This window comes from Choristoneura fumiferana, chromosome 5 (assembly GCF_025370935.1).
Source record: "Choristoneura fumiferana chromosome 5, NRCan_CFum_1, whole genome shotgun sequence".
Lineage (NCBI taxonomy): Eukaryota > Metazoa > Arthropoda > Insecta > Lepidoptera > Tortricidae > Choristoneura > Choristoneura fumiferana.
This window is the reverse complement of record NC_133476.1, coordinates 13179644-13194168: the sequence shown is the minus strand read 5'-3', so window position 1 is coordinate 13194168 and position 14525 is coordinate 13179644. Positions and strand designations below refer to the sequence as shown.

Genomic DNA, 14525 nt, shown 5'->3' with positions numbered 1-14525 from the left:
TTGAAATAAGTTTTTAGGATAATTTTCCTTTTTAATAGATGCATCCTTATTGTTGCGATGTTTGTTTATTTTGAACATGAAACTACCGTGAGACTCACTCATATTAAATATAATGACCCGGATAACTCACGTCTTAAATCGAGTTTAGCTCGACATGTTTCGGGCTAATCCGTAGCCCTTCGTCTTCGGAGCAACACGACTCAGCGGCTGCTGCAACACGCGCACTGGCGCGCGCCGCCGCTCTGCTCGCGCGACTACCCGACGAAACTGACACCGGCACACAACTACCCGCGTTTTCATCATCATTACAACTGTCAAATGTAGGGTAGCACACAACACTAACAACATCGCTCTGTAAAGGTACGTTCACACACACCCGATGACGCAGCACGAGTATTTTACACCGTTTTTCCAACTCGGAGGTACCGTCCAACCACTATATCCCGGTTGAAATTCGGCGACGACTAATCTCGATAGCTTCACGCACCTTTCCGCGGAATGAAAAATTTCTCTCTCGCAAAGTACAGATACACTTATCAAATCTGATATAGTGCGTCGAATCCAAGTTCATTGAGTGCTCGGCCACAGCAGACCCCTTGTCGTCCTGTTTCCTCATACTGCGTATGTGCTCGATACCCTTGTGGAAACGTTTCGTCCAGTCTCTCCAATATAGCTCTTGCCACAGCACAGGGAATCATATATACCCGGGGCCACTCAGGGCTCCTTATCCTTCGGCGAACGTACCAACTGTCTGAGCTGCATATGAGGACGGAAATCGACTTGATGCTATATCTTCGGCGTAACAAGTGTCCGATTTTATCCGTCACCCTTTTATAAACGGTAAATATACCGGAACCCTCTCAGCTCCCACCGGTCTTTGACGAGTCGACACGTTCACCACACGGTTGCACTGCCTCCAGTTGTACCCATTGCTTTCCAAAACCCGTCTCACGTGACTCAGTTCACGATCCACAAATTTTGGATCACAAATATTCAAGGCTCGATTTATTCAACGTTCTAGGCAAAGAAGACAAATGACAAGGATGGTGGTGTGAATCTGCCCTCAAGTATCGATCCGTATGAGTTGGCTTACGATAAACTGTAGTTTCCAATTTACCACAGGGTCCCCGCATAACAAAACATCTAAAACGGCAACTGCCCATCATTCTCAATCTCCACCGTGAACTTAACCTTATCGTGCAAAGTGTTAAGGTAGTCCAGAAAACTGCGACAAACTATCCTGGACACAATCGCAAAAACGTCATCCACGTACCGCCACCAATATCTGGGAACAACGGGAGCGTTGTTTAAAGCTCTTCCCTCAACCACTCCATAAAATATGGCGGTGACCGAGCAATCGGTGAACCCATGGCCACTCCATCAACTTGCAAAAAGTAATCACCGCGCCAAACCAAATAGCCGCTCTTCAAACACAACTCAATTCCCTCATATACGCGGTAGGTAAATCAGTGACACATAATAGGTCAGATATAATCTTTAAAGTCTCGTCTACCGGCACATTGGTGAAAAGAGAAGTAACGTCAAAGCTAACCATCAGTTCATCCTCACGCATATGGACATCATTCAACAAGGCAACGAAGTGTTTTGAATCTCTAATAAAACTCGACGACTTCCCGTAAACCCCAATAGCACAGACGACAGGTAACGGGCTAGCTTATACGTCGGCGAATCAATTTGACTCACTATGGTCTCAGAGGCCAATTCGTTTTGTGTATTTTTGGCAAGCCATAGATTTTCGGCGTAGTAGGGTTCTGTGGACGCAGCTTTGCAACTAAATTCTTGTCGGGTAGACTCTGCAAAAACTTGTTTACCTTGGTCGTCACTCTGGCAGTTGGATTATAAGCCACTTTTTTGTAAGTACCCTCATCAGCAAGTAATTGACAATTTTGTCCTGATATACCAAAGTGTCGACGATAACCGTTGCATTACCCTTATCCGCTGGTAACACCAACACATTCGAATTATTACGCAACTCACGCAACGCCCTCAGCTCCCGCATGGTATGTTGGATTTCGGTAGACGAGCCCTACGTAATAAAGAAGCGATGTCTTGTCTTACAACTCAGCATCCACGGAAGAGATCCTGTTCCGCATGATGACATTTTCAGGCTAGTAATAATCATCTCGGTAGGTATATTCTCGGTAGGTGAGTGTATGAACAAGACATCGCTTCTTTATTACGTAGGGCTCGTCTACCGAAATCCAACATACCATGCGGGGAGCTGAGGCGATTGCGTGAGTTGCGTAATAATTCGATGTGTTGGTTAGTTAGCGGATAAGGGTAATGCAACGGTTATCGTCGACACTTGGTATATCAGGACAAATTTGTCAATTCTTGCTGATGAGGGTACTTAAAAAAGTGCGCTATAATCCAACTGCCAGAGTGACGACCAAGGATAACAGTTTTTGCAGAGTCTCCCGACAAGAAAATAGTTGCAAAGCTGCGTCCACAGAACCTACTACGCCGAAAATCTATGGCTTGCCAAAAATACACAAAACGAATTGGCCTCTGAGACCCATGTGAGTCAAATTGATTCGCCGACGTATAAGCTAGCCCGTTACCTGTCGCTGTGCTATTGGGTTTACGGGGAAGTCGTCGAGTTTTATTAGAGATTCAAAACACTTCGTTGCCTTGTTGAATGATGTCATATGCGTGAGGAATGAACTATGGGTTAGCTTGACGTTTACTTCTCTTTCACCAATGTGCCGGTAGACGAGACTTTAAAGATATATTGACCTTTATTATGTGTCACTGATTACCTACCGCGTCATATGATGGAGGGAATTGAGTTGTGTTTGAAGAGCGGCTATTTGTTTGGCGCGGTGATACTTTTTGCAAGTTGATGGAGTGGCCATGGGTTCACCGATTGCTCCGGTCAGCGCCAATATTTTTATGGATGGTTGGAGGGAAGAGCTAAACACGTCCCGTTGTTCCCAGATTTGGTGGCGGTACGTGGATGACGTTTGCGATTGTGTCCAGGGATAGTTGTCGCAGTTTTCTGACTACCTTAACACTTTGCACGATAAGGTAAGTGTCACGGTGGGATGAAATGATGGGCAGTTGCCGTTTTAGATGTTTTGGTTTAGCGGGACCCTGTGGTAAATTGAAACTACAGTTTATCGTAAGCCAACTCATACGGATCGATACTTGAGGGCAGATTCACACCACCATCCTTGTCATTTGTCTTCTTTGCCTAGAACGTTGATAAATCGAGCCTTGAATATTTGTGATCCAAATTTGTGGATCGTGAACTGAGTCACGTGAGACGGGTTTGGAAAGCAAATGGGTACAACTGGAGGCAGTGCAACCGTGTGGTGAACGTGTCGACTCGTCAAAGACCGGTGGGAGCTGAGAGGGTTCCGGTATATTTACCGTTATAAAAGGGGTGACGGATAAAATCGGACACTTGTTACGCCCGAAGATATAGCATCAAGTCGATTTTTCCGTCTCATATGCAGCTCAGACAGTTGGTTCGTTCGCCGAAGGATAAGGAGCCCTGAGTGGCCCCGGGGTATATATGATTCCCTGTGCCTGTTGGCAAGAGCTATATTGGAGAGACTGGACGAAACGTTCCACAAACTATCGGAGCACTGACGCAGTTATGAGGAAACAGGCGAACAAGGTCTGCTATGGTTGTAGCACTGCAATAACTTGGATTGACGCATTATATCAGATTTGAAAGGTATCTGTAGTTGCGAGAAGAAATTTTTCATTATGTAAGTGCGTGAACTATCGAATTAGTCTCTGTTGAATAAAAATTATGATAGTGGTTGACTTAGTACTCCTTTTTGGAAACGGTGTTAAATACTACGTGCTGCTTCATCGCGTTGTGTGTGAACTTAACCTTACAGATGCGATGTTGTTATGTTGGTGCTAAACTTCATTTGACAGTTGTAATGATATGAAAACGCGGGTAGTTTTTTGAACCGGTGTCAGTTTCGTGGGTATCCGCGACAGGCGGCGGCGCGCAGTTATCGTGTTGCAAGGTGAGTCATGTTGGTCCAATACGAAGGGCTAATTATTAGCCCAAAAAGGAATCGAGCTGAATCGATTTAAGGTGAGTTATCCTTTTAATAGATATTTAACGATGTTTGTTTATTGTATTGCCATCAAAGCTCTATTAAAAAAAAAACAAAAAAAATGAAAAGCATGGTAACGGAAATCAATATTTATTGAGTGTGCTTACGCAGGTCATTTTGCAGAATGCATACTACAAGAAAGAAGAACAAATTCTATCCATATGTAACTTAGGTGGGTCTTTAATAACCAACAAAAGGTTAGAAAACCCCGACTTTGTCACTTCAAAGTTCAATATCTCAAAAACGGCTGAACCGATTTTAATAAAACATATCTAAGAACCATCCTTAAAAAGCCTACTTTTAAATAAAAAAAAACTGCATTCAAATCGGTCCAACAGTTTAAGACTTACGGTGCCACAGACAGACACACAGCGGTCAAACTTATAATACCCCACTTTTTGCGTCGGGGATTAAAAAATGAGAGGCGTAGGTAAGTACTACATTTTATTTGGTCTTAGCAGGATAAGTAAATGTTACGAGACGACTAGATAAGTGAAGAAATATGCGCGTGTGCTCGTATTTCCATAAGCCAAGAGCCTGATACATTCATCTAGCTCTCCCCTTTGTTGCCCCAGCTCGACGCAACAGCCCTGGGAGGCTTTACGAGACCCATTCATTATCCATAATAGAAAACTACGCTAAGTTGTAAAATGCTCCGAGGACGAATAAACCGTGTACCATTAGTGTTTATGTTGTTTCAGTTGGTAGACTTGGTATCTGTTTATCCTTCAAATGGAAGTGCTCGCTTCCTAAAAGCGTATGCTCTTGCTTGCATTGCAACTCTACTAACCCATTAGCGCTAGGTGTTTATTTACTAAACTTCGGAATTTTATAATGTGCTGCTGACGATATTACGACTGATAAATTTCGGGAACATTTTGATTTAACTTGTGTATACGTAAAGTATAAATTGCATAATAAATTCTATTTAAATCGTTACTTAGCTAAGTGGCGTTTAATGAGCGAAATTGTCAAGATTTAGTGATTTACGACGAAGCGTGTATCACTAAGTACACACCTATCGATCACAGGCGATGAAGTAAACACCACGGATCAGCGAAACCCTGATTGCGTACCCAATGCTAATGTAATTCACACGTTCACCCACCAAGTAAACACTCCTACCCTACAACAAATAATAATATTCTTTTAGCGCGATTTAAATCAAAATGCGCTTTTCTTAACTCTTATGAGTTCGTGACAAGCTTAAAATCTCTGAGGCGATCGGTACGTGCTTCCTATTTTAAAAGAAATAGAGCAGTTTGAATTGAACAGTCGAATGGGTTTATTTGCCGGATAACAGCATGTAAGTATATATAGGATGCGCGCAGGGAATTAAAGACGACAAAATTATACTAAAGCTCTACCGCATAGAGTTTTTTTCTATACCAGTCAGTTTGTATTGAAACAGCCTTGTTTACAACAAGAGAGAGCTTTCTCCAGGCAGATGCCTAATTAAATATAAGTACGTATCATTTTCTAATAGCTACCTATTTATCGTGTTGCATGAGCATTTTTTCGTATTTTCGTCGAAACAGGAGAATACGCTGCCATCGGCGTGGACGTAGAAAAGTACGACCCAGAGCAAGCTGTCGCCTACCTGTCTGGACCACTGCGTACCGAACCGCTACCAGCTCGGGCATTCCGTTCCTTCCTCGCCGTAACGCCCTCACCCGCGCCTTCCTACTCCGACTTCGCCGCCAAAGTCAACCAACGGCTTACAGAGCCGCCCTTCAACTTTAGCAATCCGTTGGTGCACGTGTCCTCGAAAGGCGCTAAAGTGGTGAGTTCATCAAAGCCTATTTTCGTATGAAGAAGTGGGAAAGCATGAGTGAAAAGCCAGCGTCGGAATGTAATGTTGTTCTAGAGGAATATAATGTCGATGTCGGCGGCCGATCGTAAAATCCGCCAGATCATGAAATTCCTAGGCCCATCATAAAATGCCGCCATTTCATGATATGCCTAAAAGTTGGCCAGGCATATCACGATGTGTCTGAGAAATAATACGGCAGATCGATTAGAGCAACGCATTCGTCGATATTCTTAGCTTTATACGGGCACATCGTGATATGCTGAAAAAAAGAAAAATTTAGGTACGACGAGCGAAGCGAGGAGTGGTTAGTATTAAATGACACACGCGATATGGCGGCGTTTCATGATATGCCTAGGAATTTCATGATCTGCCTAAACTAGCCAAATCATGAAATGGCGGCGTTTCATGATCTGCTCAAACGTCACTAGGCAAATCGTTAAACGGTGAGTTTTGAACGATATGGCGGATGTCCCTTAGCCAATTCATGAAATGGCGCCATTTCACGATATGCCTAGGAATTTTGTGATCTGGCGGATTTTACGATACTATACGACAATAAGTGAAGTGATTATGTCTTAACATTTTATCGCCTCGCCTGTCACTGATACAACTGTTTCTTACTATTTCTTAGTCACCTACACTTTAGAGCCATTGAAATATAAATAGGTACCTACTCGTATAATGATTCAATTCAAGTTCATTCATTCATTTCAATTTCAGTTTGTCATAGTTGTTAACTTTGTAAGAGAAATAAAGATTAGGTATTATATTAATATTATTACTTAACAATACTTTTGTGAAAGAATAGTAGATTATTGTCGTGGCCTGGAAGTAGGCAATTGCCGGCTGAGTATGAGTATTAAACGGACGAGCTTGCGAGTCCGTTTAACTAATACGAAGCCAGCAATTGCTTTTCCAGCCGAGACTTATATAAAGCTTTTAACAAAAATGGTGAATAATTCTGAAATAGAATAAACTTTTTCTCAAAAATATCATAACATAAATATATATATATTATATATATTAATAATATTTTTCTAATATTTATATTTATACAAATATATCATTTAGGTCCAATATTTTGCTTATGCTTTCCCGCCTTTTTTTCATTAAAAATAATACTGCAGGTGTATTTTTCCACCGAAAACACCACAAGCTGTTTCAGACCCAATAGAAAAAGTCCGGAGTTCCAAAAATTGTCTGATACCGGCCTAATAGACTTGGCTGCATACGACTTGTGCCAACATTTCCGCATGCAGGCCTTTTTAACTTTAAAAAAAGCGAGCATGATTCACGTCATGGTAAGCTATTTCGAACATGGCTCTTTTGAAACTTTTTGAAATTTTTAAAAAACGCATCGTAATATTAACGATCATTAACGACCTATATTGCACTGTTGTAAATCTTATCTGATTCTGAAAACTTTGACAAAATAAAATCATGTACCCATTCAACGCTATATTATACTATTCATTCATTACTTGTTTTATTACAATGTCTTACGTCTAATTAGACAAATTACCGACGCGGATGGCAAGATTTTAACTAGTATAAATTGATAGAGTTTTTTTTAATGTAAGTTGCTCGCGACAACGATGCTTCCGTACACGTACACCAGCATTTACCTACATGCTCATTGATTTCGCCTTCGAGGTACTTGCACAGTGTTATTTTACCATTTTAAAAACCGGACAAAGAGCATGTCGGACACGCCCGAAATAGGGTTCCGTAGCCATTACGAAAAAATTAAGTAATATTTTTCTAAGGATTTCGTTTTTGTACAGAATATTACAAGTGTTTAGGTAAATTTATTTCTATTTACTCTTAAACTAAGTATAAGTAATTCCATCAACAAAACTTAACCGTTAATAGTTCTTCCTTGTAAGTTTGATGCATTTACTTTACCAGCAGACCGGAGTATTTGATATTAATTTCAGCTTAATGACTCCAATTTGAGAAAAATCTTGTCAGACTGACGTACTACAATAATTCGTTTTGCCAGATACAGAACCCTAATAAATAAAAAAGAAAAATCTGTCGACAACTAATATAATTAATCCTCCTGAACTTCCTGCGAGCAGATAGGGGATGGCAAAATACCTCTAGAAACACGCGGGAGAGTGATGGTAGGGCAAATCTTACATGGTTGCTACCTACACTAATATAGTATTTACGTCGTCCTTGAAATGATTCCTAAAATAACGTAATTCATACCAGCAGCTAACGACGCCGCTTATGGATGATGATGGAGACGGTTTCTTTATCTATTAAGATCAATCCTAATCAACCTAGATATAGGCGCTACTTTATGTAGATAATTATTAATTCGCAATGAAATACATATTTAATTCAAAGTTGCATTCACATAATGCTTAAGCGACGTGGTAGTTTGACATTCATAATGTTATTAAATTTAGTAAAATTTTGTGCAAAACAAGATCTTAGAGTCATGGCCTAGGTCATACTGCTGAGCATAGGTAGGCCTTCGTCATAATAACTGGGCATAGCTGTACTTTAGCAATGCTAAACTACTAGAACCACAACTCACGTATTTATGGGTAATTATTTGAGGTGTAAGATAAATGTTACAGAAATAAAACACACATTTTGATGTGGTCTGTTTATTTTGACATAAGGATATGTACCGATAAGATGCTTTATAAAAGATCGATAAAGTTTATTTTGGTTTAAAAAAGCAAAAATCCAATTTTTAACGGTAACGAAAATGAGCATCGACCACGAAAGAACATTTTGTTTTAAAATCTTATAATTGTACTAGTTGAATGAAAATCCGATCATAATGAGAAACAATAAGCATATTTATTATCAGTTCAACAGAAATAGACAATCGGATATCTATATAAAAAAAAAATTAAACTTGACCACGAAAATGACGATTCAAATTGTATTTTGAACTTTTAAATACTATCTAGATTACTTAATTAAAGAAGATTAACTTAACTCACAAGTTTTCAATACCTTCCCCCGGCAGTCTACGGAAAACAGAACGAAATTATTTACAACGACAACACAACAAAATGCTCTCTAAATGACGAAGTTCTTTAATATTAGATATACATTTCACACGTACATGCAGGGCAAAATAATTCTTGAACCTTCGCCAGTTAACAAAGTTGGCGTCGCACTGGTCATAATCCTATAACCACACCTGGAGCAAATGTTGTTGACTCAACCATTCTTCGTTTAATCAATTAAATCAATAACCCATAAAATTACACTGTAAAAACAGAAATATAAAATGTTCTGTATTTTTTCTATTGTAGGGGAAATCATCTTTTTCGGGTCTTAATAGTTTTGATATGGTGACAATGATGACCACGAAATTGAAAAGCTCTTACTTTCGCGCTCTGCAGTAAATCCTATAGGTTTGAAGCAAATGAATCAATATTGAATAACTTAACTGCAAATGACACAGCCAGTGAAACATTATATTTATTTACCCAATACTACCAAGTCGCAACCGTAACGAAAATGACGCTCGATCTTTGACGCAAATCTAACTGAACCTTTATTACATTAATTATAGATAAATAATTATGACTGATAACATTATACGTTATATTGACGCAGTCTTATTTTTAAAGTTGCTTATAGTTAAAAAAGATTTACGGATTTGACCTCTTTTTTGTTTAAAATACTTAATAAGTGTGGCTACGAAAATGATGGTGTATTTTGGAAAACGGAAATGTAGAAAAAATAGTCTTATCAATGTCCTATTTTAGTTTGCATGCATATATATCATATTATGAACATTCAATCCATGTTTAACAGCAATTTTTCTTTTGTATTTTTTACAAATACAAAGTATCAGGATCCGAACCTGACCACGTAACTGACTTGTGCAGAAAATTTAGTTTTGTGGAAAAAGATAAATAGAATAAAATGTATTACCACAAGTTTCAGTGATATACTAGCAACTTAAAAACAATGCGATATAACTTATAACTGAGAGTCTGAACACAATTGAACCTCCGAAATTTATATGACCTGCCAAAACACGATTCTCCCAAAGATTTTGTGTGACAATATCTACACTTATTCATGAAGTCAGTTCTTTGTGAGCTTATTGCAAATAAATAATTAGTTGATTGAAATAACTATTTATTTTTAAAGCATTCATTTTTTATTTTGCAGTTAATTTAAAATAATCTGGCGGTCAGGCTGGTCAGGGCTAAATTCAAGTATTTTTATTTGAGCCGAGTCTTCCAATTATTATTTTGTAGTGTCATTAACCCTAGTGCTCCGCAGGTAAAGCACATAGTAAAATTAGAAATGTAATTATGCACATGAATTTCGAAAAATCAGACATGCTAGCACGTGCTCGAACCCACAAACCACTGCTTGAGACTTTTTTACCTACATATGTGAGCCTATATGTTTATCCACCCGATATCTAGCACAGACGAATAAACTGAATTATGCTTTGTGCTACTACTGTTATGTTGACATCCCATTTCATACTTTTGTCAAGGAAATAATAGTGAAATTGATTATTAAAACGTTCCACCCTGGTACTTGAATGAGATTGTTCGACTGTACAAGCTTTGCTTAGTTTCTTACTAGATGAATTGATGTTGAAAATCTCAAGTATGTTTTTAATTAATTTATATGTATGTAGATCCCAGTCGAAGCAGCGTGGTTGCACGACGCAGTGTGGGTGTATGCGCGCGCGCTGGTCGAAACTCTGTTAGCCGGCGAGTCGCCACGCAACGGCAGCGCGATTGTTAGTCGCATACGCAACTGCACATACCGCAGCGTTATGGGGTAAGGCATTATTAACAGGTTACTAATATTTTAAATCATAACAGAGAAAATACCATTCGATTGTGGAGAAAACATTGTTGATTTTGCGGGCTCTACGCGCCACAGGTATCTCACCAAATGTGCATTTAAGGTCAGCCCTCAAGTAATTTGTGTTATGTTGTGACTCGAAAGGAGCCAAATCAAGAACAACAACTAGCTCTACCCTACTTTCAGTCAAGTACTACCCTCGATTTTAATCTTAGTCTTTAAACTGTCTTCCAGTACGAACTAAAAACAAATGTTATAAGAAAATCTCCCCTAGTTTATGTTACAATTATTTCCGGTCGAGATAGTATCCACGTTGCCACCTGTTGCCTCACAAAGCTTTCGATGCTACAGCAGGCGTTTAATGGTCTTTTAAGTATGAGTATGAGCGAGGTTTTACTAACAATATTGAAATAATATTTAACGAGCCATAAAGTATCTACAGCTTGACTCACAAAAGCTGGTACGAAAGGATTGAACGAAATTAATGTCACTTTGATATTTTTGTACGAAAATTACAGGTGCGTGACATTTTCATATTTGTGTTAAGTAAGTGTATTCAAATAGGTAACACACAGGTACTTCATTCTTACATAACAAGAAAATACGTGGAAAACACTTATGTGGCATTGTCATCGGGCTACACATTTACACAACTCAGTAAATGAATACAAGTTGTTTATTTATCACCTTATTTACGTGATACATTAACTTTTTTTATAAACCTTATGTGGCGCACATACTAAATCCCTACCAACTCACATTAGACGCTATGAAAAATCTAAAAACAAAAGAAACTAAATTTCCTTAATTACTGCTACGAAAAGCTAGTCTATATGTAATTATTTATTAACTAATTCAGTTAGAATTAGCACTATCCAATTACATAGAGGATAAAGTTCACTGAATCAGCTGTCTAAATATAGGTACGAGATGGCAAAAAGCTACACACGATGATAACTCTCACATGTAACGCAACCCTGCTGCCGAGCCAATTGTACCTAAGCGAGCTTAAACTTTAATTAATTTGCGTTTTACCTCGGACTAACCGCACAATGCATTTGTGAAAGTTATATTTGCGTTGTTTTAAAGTTTGCCTTGTCGGACAGAGAGTTTGAACTACTTTTATTTAAGCATATGGCTCGGTACGTTTGCAGAGCGATATCAACGATAATATCCGTCCACAACTATAATCTACTATATTTTAATTTGTCTATTTTACCTGTTACTTGCTATTATTTACGAAGTATTTTTTTTTAAATACCTGAAGTTCAATCTTTCTCATGTTGAAAAAAAAACGATGTATAGAATGAACCAATGTTAGGCGTTAATTTTAGATACCTACTTAAATAGTTTTATCTACCTTGTTGTAAACAGCAGTTGAGTAAATCTCGTCACGGAATTATTTTTTGCGGATAGCATTTGAGGAATCAATTGTATTGTAAATTATAATTGTTATCAATTTATTGTTTAAAGTATAATTTTGTATTCTTGACATTTTTAATTATAATTTCACCATCTTTTTGTTGTGACGACCCCTCGTGGAGAACAAATCTGTTTTTTTTTATTATCTCAATACTTGACATTCTTAGGATATTTTTTTTATATTATTGTTAGACTTATTTAATATTACCTTTGACGACTTCAGTATAGATACTTGTAACTGTCATTGTATTTGTAACTTATGATTGAATGAATAAATAAACTAAACTAGCGAATAGCGCCCTAGCCTTCGCGATGGCGTCGGGGGATGCTTTCGATGTTTTATACAACACTCACGACTGACTTTCGATTTTATATAGTCTCATGAAAGCCAAATCATGTATTTATACTTTATTCTAGTAATACCTACCGACACTTTAAACTACCTAGGGATCGATTTAGCCTTTTATATACGTGATGTGAGAAACTAGCCAAGTTAAAATAAGAGTATAGGTACCTACACTAGATATAGCGCTTAAACGTCAAAGTCTATCTTCATTCACAAGTCAATATGAGAGTCACCCGTATTGGTGGAGCACTTTCTTGGTCGACTGTACTTACTAGTGGCTTATATATATAAAAAATGTTCTTATGCGAGTTGGCAGTAGTTATATAGTGATTTTATGACCTTGAAGAACAAAAGGTACTAAAGGAGGCAACTTAACAATACTAATATAAATTATGAGTAGAATAAATAAGATTATAAGCATTATACATTATGGATGGAAATCTTCTAAATAACCACCCCACTCATGTACGCTTGTTAAACTCATGTTATCTTTCTTTTTTAGTCTTTCTGACATTAGGTACTCTTGCAGGAAACAGATACTTAGTTATAATTATAATACACAATTTCTCATAATACTTTAGAGATTGTTCATGAGCTGGCGTGTCTGGTGTGAACATTTCCACTATGATGACATAGATTTTAAAACTTAATGGATAACTGTTATTGGCCTTTTGTGATGTAACCATGTTGTATGTTCCTTGTATTACATTTATGGCTGTTGTTATCCTGAATATAAATAAATAAATAAATATATAATACTAGAATATCTATATTTATTATATGCAGTTTTCCATTAGGATAAAAAGCTATGATACCTAGACTAAATACTTACACTTGGTGTACATAGATGCAATCGCTATTCTTTGTTTTCGATAAGGCAAGCCCCCAATTTAATGTTGTAGGCGTTCATTTAGCCCACGTCTTCTTATAAAATATCACTAACTTTTTCTGATTTAGACGCCTTATGCACCGAACTGAGGTGGGTCGCTTACGAAATCGACCGCTTTATTACCGAGTACAAGCGTACCATTAATAAATATATTGATGTAACTTATAATTATGCAGATACTCAATCCACATGGACGACTCTGGCGACGCAGAGGGTAACTATACTCTGTTATCAATGGATCCTGATCGCCCTCCCGGCCTGTACCCTCTCGCAGTGCTGCACAAATCTGCGCCGGTAATCCTCCTTTCCCATTCTAACTAACGTACTGAAGCTATAGGTAAGTAACTGAAAGGACAGTTGCTTAATGCCTTTTTTACTGGATGTTAGCGTGATAGATAAGACTGTATTACCATTACCTACTTTCTTGTGTAAAAGTAATGCCATTCGGGTTTTTTCTTTTGCTTGTATTCTATTCTCCGAATGAAAGTAAGATTTCAATGAACCTAACTTATCTTCGTTTATGTTCAGTTTAAGTGGTAATGGATACTTTACTGCTCAAATAAAAACATTAAGATGTGGATATAAAATATTTCGTATGCTGTATTAACTGCAGGCATCAGTCGAGAGCTCGCATAACATAACTCGTATTATTCTTATACATTTGCGTTTTATATTGAATCACTGGGATATTATAATGCGCCATAAACTTTTATCTCCTGCACCAAATGATGCTCATAAGTGAGCAATAATAATTCGGATGGTTTCAGGAGCTATTTCAGGAAGCAAAGTGGAGTAAATCTCGCTTCGATCGACAATATGGAAGTTCTCATATTTTAGGTATTGTACTATAAGAGTAATAAATTTTGTGAGATTTTTATCTGCCACAATTACTTGCAGGCATTTTTGTGAACCATTAAGCTTTGAAATTTGATACCTTCCCAAAAAGCACCGCTCGTTCACTTTTCAAGATCAATGTCCGAGATATCATAAAATAAAATGTATAGATAGAAGTTCATGAAACAAAATAAGACATCAATATCAATATCAGCATAGACACCTGTATTTCCTCATGGACAATTGGACATCTTTTCATAAAGCATTTTTTTAATTATCTTGGCTAAAGAAATAGGTTAAATATAGTGA

At 37.8% G+C, this 14525-nt stretch overlaps 1 protein-coding gene across 1 annotated transcript in view; it reads left to right on the top strand.

Moving 5' to 3' along the window:
- LOC141428212 (guanylate cyclase 32E) overlaps window positions 1-14525 on the top strand; it is a 62263-nt gene that overhangs the window by 33905 nt on the left and 13833 nt on the right. The window contains exon 10 of the mRNA XM_074088050.1: window positions 13559-13676. Within this exon, the coding sequence (XP_073944151.1) occupies window positions 13559-13676 (118 nt within the window). The remainder of the gene's footprint in view (window positions 1-13558; window positions 13677-14525) is intronic.